We start from the raw sequence: 15,791 nt of genomic DNA on the forward strand, positions 1-15,791 counted from the left end.
TGTTTTTTTTCATATTTTTAAAACATACTTTACACCAAAAAATAAGTTATATTTTAAAAATATAAAAAAAAACAAGTGTGCTGAAATATACAAAAACAAACCAAAAAATGTAGAGATTTCTTCCTCTTTGCAACCGTGTTTTTATTATTTTCTTAACAATTTAAAATAAACTTTACACTAAAGAGTTACGAAAAGATTGTAGCTAAGAAAAAAACAGGCTATACGTGAATTCAAGCATCTCAGTTCAGAAGCCTAGCCTAGCCTATTCTAGTAGCCTAAATCTATCTTTTATATGGAAGACCTAACCACAATATTTGATAACTTCATACACATTATGATAATAAAGCTTAATTTGCTATACTCCGCGAACAGCAGGAGAATCTGTATGGTGTAATTTATAATTACTTCAATCCGTATACTCCACAGATGTTGACTTTACAATGCATAATTGTTAAGTGTCATTGTAAAGTCAATATCTCCTGACGATGCTCCGGTTTCGGAGCGAAACGCGCGTAGAGGGTACCTTGCCGAAGATCTGTTTGGTATACGGATTGAAGAAATTATAAATTACACCATACAGATTCTCCTGCTTTTCGCGGAGTATAGCAAATTAAGCTTCATTTTCATAATATATTATAGATTTAGATAAAGATAAAGAAAGATAAAGTATCGCCTGCTTCTATCCAAAACTCCATTCACATTTGACATATTAACGATAATCCTAAGTAAAGTTTGTTAACTTTATATGTTACTAGGGCCACGGGGTGGAGTTTTTTATGTCCAGCGTAATTGGCTAACTAAATCTTATCATTGGATAAATATGAGTACGTTTTGTTATTGATCGCAGGTCATCGCGAAAGCTGATTGGATGCCTTGGTTTTACATTTAGATATTCTCATACTCTCATACTTAGTGCCCCATTCGTAATCATATTCGGAATCAGACATCGCGTGTTTTTAAAGATCAAATTTAAATAATTTCGAGCGGCCTATACTGATAAAATTCTAATGATCACTTGACTTTAACGAATTGGTGACAAATTATACTTAATAAAATTCTATGTGCCATGTTTAAATTGGAAATTACAGGAATAAATAGTTTATTATACTGTTTGTAGAGTTACACTTATATTCACTTTGAATAATTGTGAACGTCAATTGCTTCAATTCATCTCTAAATAAATATTATATTAATGTTATGTATTTAAAAAATATATATTTATGTAAAATCTAAACATATATAATCCTGAGGTGTTAGTTTGATGCATATTTTTATCCAAGTATATATTATAATCAATTTACGAAAAATATCGAAATTTTATCAAAATTCTAAAAATAAAATAATAAAAAAACAAGTTAAGTGCCGTTATGACTTACCAACATAACGATATCAAAAATAATTGTATTATTATCAGTATATTTTTTTCTAAATAGTTTAGTAATTTATAAAATATTTACACATCCGGAAATGGGTCTCAATATAATTTTATTTACACAAATAAAAAATCTGGTTATAATGATAAATACATATATTTTACTGCTGATCATAAATCTTCTACACTTCTTCGCACAAATTTATTATGCATATTGAATGAAGAGTTACAACAATATATAATATGTCTATCAATTTGAATGCACCTTATATGGTTGACTTTCTAATAGGTACTAAGAAAATCTGATTCTGATAGTTAAGTGTAAAACTTTCTGATAAATTCAGGGATCAGATTTCATATACATACATATATTTCAAGTAGGTAGGAAATAAAATATTAACTATATAGTTATAACGTGTATCGATGGATGAGAAAAAAAAACAAAAAGAAATAAAAAACAAAAAAGGAAAAAAAAAGTTATTTTATGAATATTCACATTATCAATGTCAGTTTAGTAGAATTAAGAAAAATTATAATTACATTTAAGTTAAATTACAATTACATTACATAACCTAAGTATATAAATGTTATATGTAAATTAATATAATTATCAAATTAAACATAGTGAACGCTATTTATTATTATTTCTCGATGCGTGCTCTTCAATCTACCTACACATTGGTCATACTAAACACTTACGCAAATTACATATCCGTAACCTTAAGTAATCATAGTTCGTCAATATATTACCTTCAAAGGTTTTTTATATTAACCTAAATATGTTGTATTTTTTTTTATTGTAGCACAACTCTAACAACCAGACAATATGTTCAATTTGAATACCTATTAAAGTAGGTCCTTTAAAAATATGAAACATCCAAAATTCTGTCAAAACTTTGTTCCATGTTTTAATTTTTAACCGAATTATGTTATATATGCAGAACTTTTAATATTATGTATTAAATGCTAAATTGAAAATTCAAATTATTATAATAATATTATATAGTAGTTTATCCAAAGCAAATGTTGTTTTATTTATTTTCCAAGCAACAGGGATTGATAAAATATGATGACTTGTGGCTCCGAACGTAGTCACTAACTATTGGCCTCACGAGAAAAGTTCGAGTCACTCAGCGGGAAATCGAGAGAGCAATGCTCGAAGTAACTCTTAAGTTATCTAATCTCATCAGAATTCTGGAGATCCTTAGTTAGAAGTCGCATGAAGTGCCAACGATATAATTGAACGTTCCCCTTTAATATATCCCCTTTTTCCTTATTTTCATATCCAACATTCCAACATCTTCAACATTTAATTAAGCGATTCTTGGAAAACAATATTGCTGAGAATAGGGAATTAAAGTTTGTATAAGAAAATTTTACTCATCAGAAACTGTACGCGAAAGAGGTCGTGGACAGCCGCTTGTTTTTAAAAAAGACAAATAAAACAACTGATATGGTGTCTAAAGACTTTATTGAGTAAGAAGCAGAATTACATATTTGAATTAAAATATCCCTTTTCATTGTGCAAACGTTCATATCCCGGTATTTAGATCACTAAAACGAGTACAGCCGGGGAAACAATATTCCAGTAACATTGATGGCCAACTAAACAAAAGTAATATCACTCTTTTACAACTGTTAGTACGCGCTTCATCCAATAAATGGGTCTTATAAAGTTCTAACTGTTCTAGCAAACATTACTAGTTGAAATGTAACTGTATAGATTTTTTTTGAAATACCCAAAGCGCTTGTTTTGGCACACCAAAGCCGGGTACTCACTACCGAACTGTAACCGCCATCATACAGCTACGATAACGAGGTTCGCTTGCGTATGATATCCACAATCACTCTACCGTAACAAATCGTAATCCGCTAAAAAAATGTTTCTTTTATACTGCACGGTGTTGTACTAAATGCCTCTCACTGAAAAGTTAGCATTTATCATTTATATAAATTTAAACAATTTGATATTATAGACTCGCAGATTAACAACGTTTATCATCAAATACTAAAGATTAGAAAATTTAGTGAAGAGTACCGGTGGACTTTACAAAGAAGCCACACGAGAAATGCTGATTACTATGACATCTCGGCGTCTCGATTCCGGGCGAGTGCACTTGCGCGTATGACAGCTGCTTCAAATAAGAATTAGAAAGAAGAATTGCTGATACATGGCGCACTGCCAGTACACTTTGATTCGCATAAAACTAGTCAATCTCTGTCTTGATGAGAACTTGCGGCTAGACATGCAACGATTACGGTTACAGCTCACTAGTGAGTACCCTACCTAAATCTCTTCTTATAATACCCTCGTATGATTACGACACGTTTCTATTCAGTCTGTATAAGCACTACACAAAAGGTTATAGATATTGAATTATTTCAAAATCTTGAGTTTGGACCTTTTGTGCAGCTGTTACAAAAACCTTCCACTTATCTATGTCTACGTGAACTAAATATGTGGTTTTTTAATAAAAGTAATTAAAACAAAACTTATCAACTAATTAAAATATTATCAGTATACGTACATTTCTGAGCTAAATATAATTGACATCTCTAAAAATAGTGCTATCCTTTTTAAAAATGAAAAAACAGCACTGCTTTCAGACCAGCCATTTTAGTTTCGTTCAGAGATTAGTGTAAGAATAACAGGGCACCATCGTCGGAGTAATTATTAGCATTCTTATTCTATATATTTGAAGTTATGCCGCAATAGATATTTTCGCAATCAATTTCATAGTATAATTTAGGTATATTTACCAAAGCGGTATATGGCAGGTTGATTTTGATAATATTGGTTTACTTAGATAGTAACATTTATAGTTGAACAAAAATATCATTAATATAACATTGCTCATACAGATTTAGGATTGTATTGTTTATTCCGACGATATAATACACTAATTAGTCGACAAGTATTAATAAGAATACTATAATATATAAATATATAATAAGAATAATAATAATAACTATAATACGTTTAATAGAATATAAACGTAAATAAATACCTCTTAACTATTACTTTGTGTACACTTCTACTTCTAGTATCGAAAAATTTACTGAAAATAGCTGGGGCGATTCTAGCATTGATTTTACTAACTCTGTGTCTTCTTAAGTCATTGCACACATCAAATCTATATATATAAAAGAAAGTTGTGTTAGTTACACCATTTATAACTCAAGAACGGCTCGACCAATTTTTATGATATTTGATTTTCTGGATTAATCTTAGACCGGAATAGGATAATAAGCATTAAAATATAACATTCATTAAAAAAAAAAATCCGCGGTACGATGTTCGCCGGGACAACTAGTTTTTCATAAAACTATCTTTAAAACCCCGCAAGATATGTTACGTTTTGTAATTACTTATGTTTATAACAACATCCTATTTAATTTAAACATAAAGTACAAAATATAATACCAAGATTGACCCCAGCGTAAACATAAAAGCATCTGTAAAATTATAATATTAATTTACTTAACTTATTTACTAGATATTAAAAGAGATATAATTAAGACTAAAGCTTTCCAAGCTAAAAAGTAAAACTACTACAATATTTAATATAAAAATAGAAAAGCTGTAAAAATTTTGTGTAGTGCTTAATAAAAGGTATCAGCACAAATGGAGTAGGAAAATTAAGGTACAAATACATACAAAAGGGAGATAACTATAAAACAGGTTCACAGTATGAATTATTTTAGTATAAGAAACGCATTATTAACAGAAAGATTCGTAGCAATCTATCTGCAGGATAGAAAACTAAAGTCATGTTTATACATTTTCCAAATAGAAGTTGTGAACTTTGATATTGTTTCCCAATTTACTAGCATCATTAGACAAATGCTTTAATATTACCTTTAACATCCTTCATTGAAAAATCTGGTTTTTAAGATTAGTATATCATAAAGCCGGAAGTTTTTTCCAACAACTTAAAATTACCTTTTATATTTTGGTGTGTGTTTCTACCGAAATATAAAAGTTTGTATTTGTGATATCGATAACCTTTATTACGAAAGATGCATAGCTTTTAAGGATCATTTTTACATAAAAATTAAATTTGTAAGTACAATTAATGATCCCAATACTTAACTGCAGGTTAAGATTTTCAAAAATATGATGAATTTGGCTGGAATATAAAAATTTTGATGAAATTTAACTTTAAATGTTTAATTTATATTATTCGATATTTGTAAGAAAGGCAGCAGTACTAGGAGGGTTGAAACCTCGGGTTAAGAATTCGATATAAATATTGTTATCACATAAAAATAGGACTTTGTAGCACATTAATGTCCTTAATATTTTTTACATAATCTTTACCACGACGTAATCTTATTATTTATGTGTAGTATTTAACAAACCCTAACAATACGCTTATAATAAATTCTTTAAGTATTAAGACAGTTAATATTTATTTTTACATCTATCTCATAAGTGGATTTCAATACAGTGGGTACAGGATCAAATATTGTATAACATGCGTTTTTCGCGGCGCGATTAAATTCCATAATATGCTTACACGTATTTATTATTTAAAAAAGTAGATATGGTTATGTTAACAAATTAAGTTTGAACTCGACTTTAAGACGACTTAAGAATGCTGGCAAATTGGTAGGTCAATTTTAAATGCGCGTACGCAGCTGTAGACCCTTCTCCAGATAAGTTGATCTCAGCCCTTTTTTTTAATGGATTATTTTGTAGACATCTCGGCGCTTGAATCGTGGGAAACTTTCAATTTTATCCTTGTTGCATTGATCGAATAACTTACACTACTAAAAATCAGCGTTGCAGTTGATATGTCTATCTGCCTGCAAATTAGAACTGAGGAAATGATCTATTAACCTGACGGACTAAACTCCCATTTTTTACCCTTTATGTTTATTACCATAAAGGTTATAAAAAGTACCTAATGGTACCTAAGCCGTGGGTTACGCCGTCGCGCGTCTTCCGTTGCTACCCGTGGCATGCCACATGCTTGGTTTATTCCCCTATATAATATTCGTTTTAGTTACGAGACGTTTCGCCAAGTTTAGCCGTAGCGTACACAATACAGTTTTATGTAGAAGAGGCCCTTTTTAAATACGTATATTGTACCAATGTAAAATTATCAAATCGCTTTAAGCAAACACAGTGAACAAGAGTGATTATTTAAAAATCTCAATAAAGAGCTAGATAAAATAGTTGAATTAATATTTCATTAATATTTTAATAATCATGTCATGTTACATTTTTTCTTACCTGTATTGAATTATAAACAATCTTTTAATAACTTTTTGGTCCAAATATTATCATAGAAAAGTACAATTGTGCTAATAACATACATGTAAAATGTAAGTTAAGTTAGTAAGATAAAAAGTTTTTTTTTTATGTACTTAGATAATTTTTTTTAATTTACAAGATATTATTTTTACAAGATATTTTCAAATAAGATTGCATACATTCTAAGACAGGTAAGAGAAAATGAATGGATACATGAATTACTCGAGCATCTCACAATCAGCGTTCATCATGCCACCATCACCATCCAGTCGGACTTTGGACCGGCAACAAAGACTCTTGCAGAGTAATTTGAAAGCGAGTCTAAACTCAGGGCTTAGAGGTAGCAGGACAACAAATTTCCAACAGGAATTCAGTACACCAATCCAAACGACAGCGAAATGCACCATGGGAGACTTTTTCTCTTCACCGATATATTCGTACAAGCAAACTATAGCGTACGGGGTCCAGCTCAGCCAAAAAGTGAGAACGAGAATAAAGCTCACCTTTTGGTTTGGATTTGCGAGGTTCTCAGCCAGAGCGGACGCGTATTCCTTGTCTTTGTTCAGTGAGCCGCTATACAGTTTCCTCCGCTTACAAATTATGTATAAATAGTTGTACACAATTGAAATAATGCTCGGTCCCAGAACAAGGATACCTAAGGTCAACGTATATGCGGATGTCGTGCCCCAATCCAACATGCAAACGAGAGTGTCGCTGTCAAAGTTATCTTTTTTTTGGTTTGCAAATAACGGTGGGCAGCAGAGCGTGGCTGCACACATCCAGGAGAACACCATCCAACATTGGCCTCGAGCTCGTGTTTGGAACTAAATCAAATATGAAAAAATGAATTATTGAACATACACAACTATATTTTTTAAAGTAAAACATTTTGTTTGGCAAAAATTAAGAAAAAAAAAAAAATACTTTCTGATTAAATCTAACAATCCGGTTGGAAATGATAATAAAGCTGATCTAAAATGCCCTGAACATGCCCCTGAAGTCAGTAGAACGAAAGCATTCCAATTTCAACGGAGAAAGAATAATATAGAAAATGATAGCTACCGTCACACTGACCGTCTCATATCGGAGCGGCTTCCTGATGGCTTGGTACCGGTCGACAGATATCCACATAAAGCTGTAGACTGAGACACACCATAGAGTGGCTTCGATGTAGCCTGATAGACGGCACATAAAATCTCCGTGCACCCAGTGCTGATTAATTGCGGCGTAGAAAGACTGAGGCACTATTAATGTTCCACATAGCAGGTCCGCTATTGTCAGTGACAGCAAATAATGGTTGATCACATGTTGGACCAAACCTGTTGACAAAACACAGAATATTGAAGTGAAATCAGACTTTATACAGTCATATTTGAAACTTTCATCTATGATATAAAATAAATATCTTAAATAAGCTTAGAAGATTACTTGCACGACTGCATTACACAATTTATTTATAATTTTTTTTTTTTTACTTCCTTTTATAACGTTAAAGATACTAATGCTCTGTGCTATGAATGCCAGAACAATTACTAGTTAGTAAATACTGGGGTAGCTCGAAGGCATAAGTTTACCTGTATACTTGCAATATGCGACAATGATGAAAAGATTAGAGACGATGATGGCTAAGCCTATGGTGAAGATGATAATGGCTTGCACAACCGCCTCGAGATTGACAGGCGTGCTTTCCGTCACGCTCGCCACACTGGCCGCCGTCTCGGGCATGGAGCTGGAAAAAAGTAAACAATAGAGTCCTATTCTTCCTTCAGGTGATTATCACATGGTACCACCCCAGGGGAATAGCGAAGGGGTTTTGTAGCGGTGCACCGAGCGGAAAGGCTAAGAGCAGTCTTATCGGCTGGATTTCGATCCGTCCAGCCAACGATGTTTTTTTTAGCCCTTGACTGCAGCTAGTAAGTAAGATGGTAACGGGCTAAACTAAGTATGGCAGCCTGTGTCGACGCTAAATCGTTTAGCAGCATGCCTTTATTGGTAGCCACGTCCAAAGCCTTTCAACAGTGCAGACAAGAGAAAATGCATAAATTAAAAAATCCTTAATACCCAAATTTAAGGGGCAGCTGGGAATAGAATCCGGGACCTCAGATTTAAAGCAAACAGCGGCGGCCACTGCGCCAGAAAGTTTCTGTAAAAATGTACTTTTTCCCCACAGTGATCGTCATAGTAATGTTGTTTCTGCCGCACCGCGCGGTACACTGTACAGACGGCGCGGGTGGTGTGCAGAAGGCAATTTCGTTTATAAACCTTGCCTTGATAACCTTATTCTTTATAATCCACACCGGGTTTATAATCGCGTCTCTAAATAACTTCAGATTTCCACATTTTAACACTTGTAAGGCTTACATTATAAACCATACAAGCGCTATGCTGTTCTGTACTTAATTTTATGTACACAAACTGCTTAATAGTAGAGAGATACAGAGATTGCAGACAAGTTTAAAAAGTCATATTTCAGAAAAAAACAGGCCAATTCTATTAAGAACAATAATTAATACAAACTGAAAAAATTGTTTAATGTTTCCAAATCAAATTGTTTTTAACTGACAAAAAAGGAGGTTCTTAATTCGGCTGTATTTTTTTTTATGTTTGCTAGCTCTGAACTTCGTAATTTATAAACCGATTTGAAATTATTTCTTTTTTTTCGAATGAAAAAATCGACTTAGTTGACAAGCAAGAAATTAATATTTTCGACAACATTTTTAAGTCGGAGGCAAGTAAAATATAGAATACTACATAAAAAGGAAAACGAAGTAAGTATATGATCTAACTTTTTCCAATTTACTTGTTAACACATGAAAATAAATGTAAATTTTTTTTAAAGTAAACTTTACCCTTTCTGGCGTGCAAAGATTTATAAGTGGAATATAACAAAAAATCTTGCGTTTAATATCTTTATTGCCTTTATGAGCTTAGAATTTTAGTTCCTTATAAAATGTAGAATAAAAAGCTTAAATTTTAAATAAAATATCATAAGATGTTATTTTACGAATGCTCTACGACGTGCTACGCATTGTAGAGTTATGAGGAACGTCAGGGTTCATAAATAAGCCTTAAATTTTTAATAAGATTTAAGAATTCCATATTAAAACAAGGTAAGGTATGCAGAAAAATAAAAGGTACATTTATAGCAGTACGTACGTCTGCTTGTACCTACTCTTATTTTCCCGTCCCAAACCAAATGCCAATAAAAAGTGTTTTAATCTTAGCCGTTTTATATTTTGCTGTATCACTTGTAACACGATAATAATTATTGAATCTCCTTTCTTTATAAAATTTTTCATTTTACCTAAAAAAAAACTTTCAATATCATCCAAAAGAATATTTAAGAACATGTCACTGAACATCGCTGCAACGAAAGCGCAGTCTTTGTGAGTCCGAAGCTATTTCTGTTAGAAGACTTTTCAATTGGAAGTTATAATATATATATAAATTAATAATGTAGATAATTGGTAGACATTGCGAGAAACTGGACACACATTAAGACGAACCCACTTTACGAAAATTACCGCAACATGAGACTTATGAAGACACATGTTATGATTTTATCAGAGATAAATAAATAAAAAATTGTCTTTATTAATTATTACGCAAGAACAGCGTAGTTTTTATTAGCACAATATATTTAATATCAGTTTATAAGTATTACATACAAACAAATCCATCATTCTCATTTTTATAATATTAGAAGAAGAATATAACATACAAGAGCGATCAGTATATTCCAAACATTTGTCGCATAGCTAAAATATCTGTACCAAAATATTCGCCGCAAAAGATAAATGTTAAGACAAAGTATTATGGAATTGTAGCGGCTTTGATATTTTTCAGTTGTATTCGCAAAATAGAGGCTGTTGGAGCAGAACTTTCGCAGTGTGATAGCAGTATGAGATAACTGTGATTCAGATAATGGAATTAAAGCCACGCTATAGTTAGAATGATCTTTCAGGTAGGTTATCATCGCCTACGTAACAATTTTGAAACGTACGCACGATGAAATCTAAAAACTGAATTAATTCTGAATCGCTGCAATAATTTGACGTGGGTTACTAACGACGGTTTCAAAGTCAAAGTCAAATATTTCTTTATTCAAATAGGCACATAGATGGCACTTTTGATGCGTTATTATATACAAAATGTGTACATAGCAGTGAGTAGTGATGGCGATAACTACAATCGTAAACTTAAAACTAAAGCTACGAGGGTTCCAATCGCGCCCTGGTCTAAGAAGAAGCCCACAACAAACTTAGACGGGTGTTCTTTTTGTTATCACCATCTCACATTGTCAAAATGTTTAGGGGATGTATATAACGAATGTAGGAATCACGACAATGCACAACGCACACTGGCCGCAATCATGAATGTTAGCGAACCTCGTTGTAATTCTTATCCATACTAATCTCTCCGACGTGATGATATTCAACATATGATCATAGAAAACTACGTCATCTTCTTTCCCTCCAGCAGTATGACAGCCACCAGAATAACTCTTCTTTGTTCGTATTATTGCTTTGGTTGATCCTTTAAGTCTGAACGTTCTTGTTTCAACCTTAATAACTTAAACTATTCTCTTTGTATAAATACAAGCAAATGCTTCACAATATAATAAATAATATCTAATGATACAAACATCACTTCTATAGAAATATATCAAAAGGCATATATAATTATCTCTTGTCGCTTCAATATTCTCAAAGGACTTTCTTCGTAGAAGTTGATTGTATTTTAATATTTAACTATGGCATAAAAGAGACTTTAAATGTCACGGTCAATGTCAATATAAACCTATGCAATTACTGCAGGAACACGTTTGAGAATTTTTGATGTCATACGAAACAAAGGTCAAGGAAATAGAATGTCTTTTCACGGAAAATTACAGTGTATCAAATGACGCTTTCTGTAACTAAAGCGAAAAAATTACTGAGTACAATCAATGTGTCTTTATTGATGCTCTTTGAGCTTCCATTCTCGCATAATACCTACTGATTTAACTAGTTCTTCGTAATGAATTCGTTCGTCTATGAATGACTGTTGGCTTAATGAGTATTTAGAGATAGTTTGATTTGACTTAATCATGCTCTTTAAGTCAGTAAGTAAGTAATTGCGATGACTTTAAATCTCATTTACACGTGTATTTGAGTGTTTATGAACGATTGTAAATTATTGTGTTATTCTAGAGCGATACCTTTTACTGTTGCTACAGCCATTATAAACCTATTTCAGTTTATGTTATGGTTGTCACTGCGTATTTTTATGACAACAATTTAGGATAGGAGGAAGGATTATTATTTAACTTTATTTCAACAATTTAAATTAAATTAATCGTAATGTCACTTCAGCACTTAATTTATATAAAGTTACTTATTCCTCACAAAAATACTTTATTAGTGTGAGGAATAATTATATAGCAAACACAATATATAATAATTTCAAAAGTTTGGTTAATATCAGCACAAATTACAATTTGTTACTAATATTAATAGATTCAAAATGGCGGGTAGGTCTACCATAACAACGAAAAAGGCAATCCAATTATTAAGACACAACCTCGAAAATCTCATGCATATAGCTAAGGATCATTCGAAGTGTTTTTTCTTGGATACATAGGTGTTATTCTCTATTCAAGTGTATAATCCAGGGAGGAAATAGGCTAGGGCCTTTCAATCTTTTTTTTTTTTCAATTATTTGATTGGGTACGATTGCTATCGTTTCCACGTATCAAAATAACAACCTCGATATCATAAGCAATTAAAAGTTGAATCTTCTCCGGATTCCTTTTCCGGTATTTGCATGAAATCTTAAGCGGCACAACTTGTTGTTGTATTATCATTTTAGTAGATTAAAAAGAAAACATTAAAAATGTAAAGTACTGAACACGTACGAACGTAAAGTCAAAATGGTAGTGTAGGAAAACTCTAATTATGTTTTTACGAGAATTCATATTAAAATATAACCAACTTTGCTGCTAGAAAAAAATACACGCCCTCAAAACACAAATAAAACATAGTTTTAACTCATAACTGAGTATTTGCGAAATTTAAGCATTTGGCCGGATTCGGCAGCTGCACCCGATCTTTGAACTTACCTGGTAAGTGAGATGTTGCCAACGTATTCGACTCTTCTTGGTCATCATCTTCATTAGTTGCCATCTTCAAATTGAAGTCCGGAGGTCAACCGGCGAAAAATCGTTCAATGAAGTGCAATCTTCTTGATTTCCGATTAAGTGTGACCGGTCTACCATAATCTTATAAACTAATTTTAAAATAACAACCTCGTGTACGTTCCTATAGATAGTACTAACAACAAATAAGTAAATAGACAATAATTATTTTTACGCATTCAAATAAATTTTAACCGAGTTATAAAACAGAAGATATCAAATACTTCGAGCAATTTTATATATAAAGTTGAAGAGTTTTTCTGCTATAAGGGGACGGGAACTACTGGTCCGATTTGAAATAATATTTCAGTATTATATTACACATTTACCAAGGAAGGGCTATAATTTATCGTAAAAAAACTTGAGAAAATTGCAATAATCTAAACCAGTGTAGCAAAAACTTGCCTATAAAATTCATTACTTAGCGCGCAATGAGAAAACTATTGGTGAATATGTGACATGACAAAAGAACCTTAAGAAAAAGTCCATGAGGATATATTACATCTAACTATAATATTTAAGTCATGTTTGTGACTTTGGGTGAGGAATTTTTTAAATTTGTGAAAGTCGTATTTATAATCGAAAATCTAAAATAAAAACCTAAAATCGAAGTTTCATGGATGTAACTAGAAAAATAAATTCATAAATGAAGGATTTTTACAAACTTTCATCCCTCATTCAACCCTATTAGGGTTGGAATTTTGAAAAATTGTTTTTTTAGCGGATGCCTACGTAAAAATTTTGGCCCGATCCGTCAAGTGGTTAAAGCTTTGCGTTGATAGATCAGTAAGTCACCTTTGCCTTTTAAATATATATATATATAAGGCACCGCATATCATTTTATCAATAGAACCTAAAATATTAATAATAGTAAGGGAATTTCAATAAAACACTCTGACATTTGTATAAAAAAACAAAAAAAAATGGTCTTTGGTTTGGATTGCATTTCCAGCTCCTTTTTCTTTGTTTATGATGTTTTTTTTAAAACGATATAATACACAATCACCTGCCGCTGACTGCTGACTGCTGATCACGTACTGCTTGAGAGCTGAATGATAGCGTAAAAAACATAGTTTATACTTACTTTCGCGTCCATAAATCTCCTATCTCGTCGTTTCATGTTAAATATTCAATATTTTACCAGCATTTGAAGTACTCATTTTCTCGCGCAGTTATGACGAAACGTGGCCGAGTGACCCTTGCTGCTTGACTCCAAAAATTGGCTCTCTGCAATAGTGACTTATTATCAAATGTTAATTTCTACGATAATCCATTTTCTAAAATTTTGTCAGTTCTAATGATGATTAATTGAACTTAGATTTCAAATAAGAAATAAAAATAAAAAGCCACAAAGGCAGTTGTGTTCTTTTTCGTAGAATACGACGAAATTATCACCCTTTCACTGCTTTTTGAAAGCCATATATTGTGTTCAAATAAATAATGGAACACGTATATACGTCGAATATCTTTTTTATTTGTAAGTTAAACCATTTTTGAAAATTGTAATGTAATAAATAGGTATCATCATCACTTTATATTTTTATCTCTTCGCCTAGGCATATTTAAAAAATATGTCAAATAAAAATTAGAAAGAAAAGATGAAAGTTACAATAAGGGGTTGGTTATATATTTAATAATATATAATGAAATATAGAAAGAGACAAAGTACTTACTTTTTAGGTTTGTCGGATAATACTTTTAGGATTTGTTTGGATAGAATTAGTTTGCACCACATAAAAATCTTTAAACGACTCATAAAAATTTAACCATTTTAAATCACAAATGTATCGAAATATTTTTTAAAAAAAATTTAACTATTTTAAATCACAAATATATCGAAGTATATAATGTAGGATTTTATCCCGAATCTCTGGCTATCGGAGCCTGAGTAATTTGCCAATTTAGCCCACCAATGCCAAAGTACTGACATATATCTCCGGTATTTGACTCAAAACGAGGATTTAAAAACTTTCGGCGATAAATTTTTAAGATTACTTACTGAGTAGCAATTATAAGAAAACAAATAAACTAACCCAAAATATCTCATTTCGCTGAAAGGTAGACCCGCCATTAATAAAAGCCAAAACATTCGTACATTTAGCAATAAAGACACCTCGTAGTGTGTAAGGCGGGTGGTCAAGCGAATGATCCGGAAGCAAGTGGTGAAATTGCCTCGAGCTTGTGTAATTTTTTTTATAATGCGAGGGGGAAATCGTGCAACGTATATTGAGGAGTCAAGGTCAGTTCGAACGCCTTCGCTATCAACACTACCCTTAGTACGAGTTTAGTACTAATTAGTGTCGTTTTCGAATATAGAAAACTTTTTGCGACAGATTTTTGTTGATCTGCATATTTTAAGGTGATAGTCTTACCATCAGATGATCTCCATCTGCCTGGCCCAACAATTATTATTAATTTTAAAAATAAAAAAGAGGAAAATTTTGTCTGGTTGGATACCAACTAAAATGAATATTTATACTGAATGATACTTAATTAAGAGTTCCGGTACGATGTCGCGTTGAAACCGATTAGGGTAATGGATTTTAAATAGCTGCCATAACCTAACAGGTTAGCCCGTTACTATCTTAAACGGCATTACTACTTACTTACTTAGTAGTTGAGATTGCATTAAGAGTGGATTAAAAGATAATGTTTTAGCAGAACGTTTTAAAATAAAAATCAATAGTAACGAATTTGCGATTCTAAAGCTAGTTAATTTTGCTATGATGGTAAATTTTTTCGATACAAGAAAACTATTCGATGAGTGAGAGCGAGTGCACAAAAAGTATACTAAGGGTGCTTCATCGTACCTATATCACTCGTGCCACCTATTCTTCAAATCGATACCATATCATCATGATTTTATTTATACATGAAGGAAACGTACTTAAATGTCCGTCCCAGTATAATCTTAGAAATTGCAAGGAAAATGGAAAAACTATGTGATATTATAAAATAAATTACACCTTTGACCACTGAGGTAA

At 31.9% G+C, this 15,791-nt stretch overlaps 1 protein-coding gene across 1 annotated transcript; it reads right to left on the bottom strand.

Moving 5' to 3' along the window:
- Positions 1 to 6,850: 6,850 nt before the first annotated feature.
- LOC120636483 (G-protein coupled receptor 52-like) lies at positions 6,851 to 12,796 on the bottom strand. Its single transcript, XM_039907983.1, has 5 exons — positions 12,733 to 12,796; positions 8,790 to 8,988; positions 8,207 to 8,361; positions 7,707 to 7,951; positions 6,851 to 7,456 (listed from the first exon to the last, which is right to left on the bottom strand). Exons 1-5 carry the CDS (start codon positions 12,794 to 12,796, stop codon positions 6,851 to 6,853), a joined length of 1,269 nt encoding a protein of 422 aa, XP_039763917.1.
- Between the last annotated feature and the right edge of the window lie 2,995 nt (positions 12,797 to 15,791).

Source organism: Pararge aegeria, chromosome Z (genome assembly GCF_905163445.1).
Source record: "Pararge aegeria chromosome Z, ilParAegt1.1, whole genome shotgun sequence".
Lineage (NCBI taxonomy): Eukaryota > Metazoa > Arthropoda > Insecta > Lepidoptera > Nymphalidae > Pararge > Pararge aegeria.

What these genes read in the sequence shown, in the direction of transcription:
- LOC120636483 (XM_039907983.1), bottom strand. Translation starts at nt 12,796, where the DNA reads ATGGCAACTAATGAAGATGATGACCAAGAAGAGTCGAATACGTTGGCA. An exon ending in ACGATCACTGTGGGGAAAAA is followed by an intron (nt 8,362 to 8,789) that starts GTACATTTTTAC and finishes ACTTTTTTCCAG; the next exon opens with CTCCATGCCCGAGACGGCGG. An exon ending in AGCCGCTCCGATATGAGACG is followed by an intron (nt 7,457 to 7,706) that starts GTCAGTGTGACG and finishes TATTTGATTTAG; the next exon opens with TTCCAAACACGAGCTCGAGG.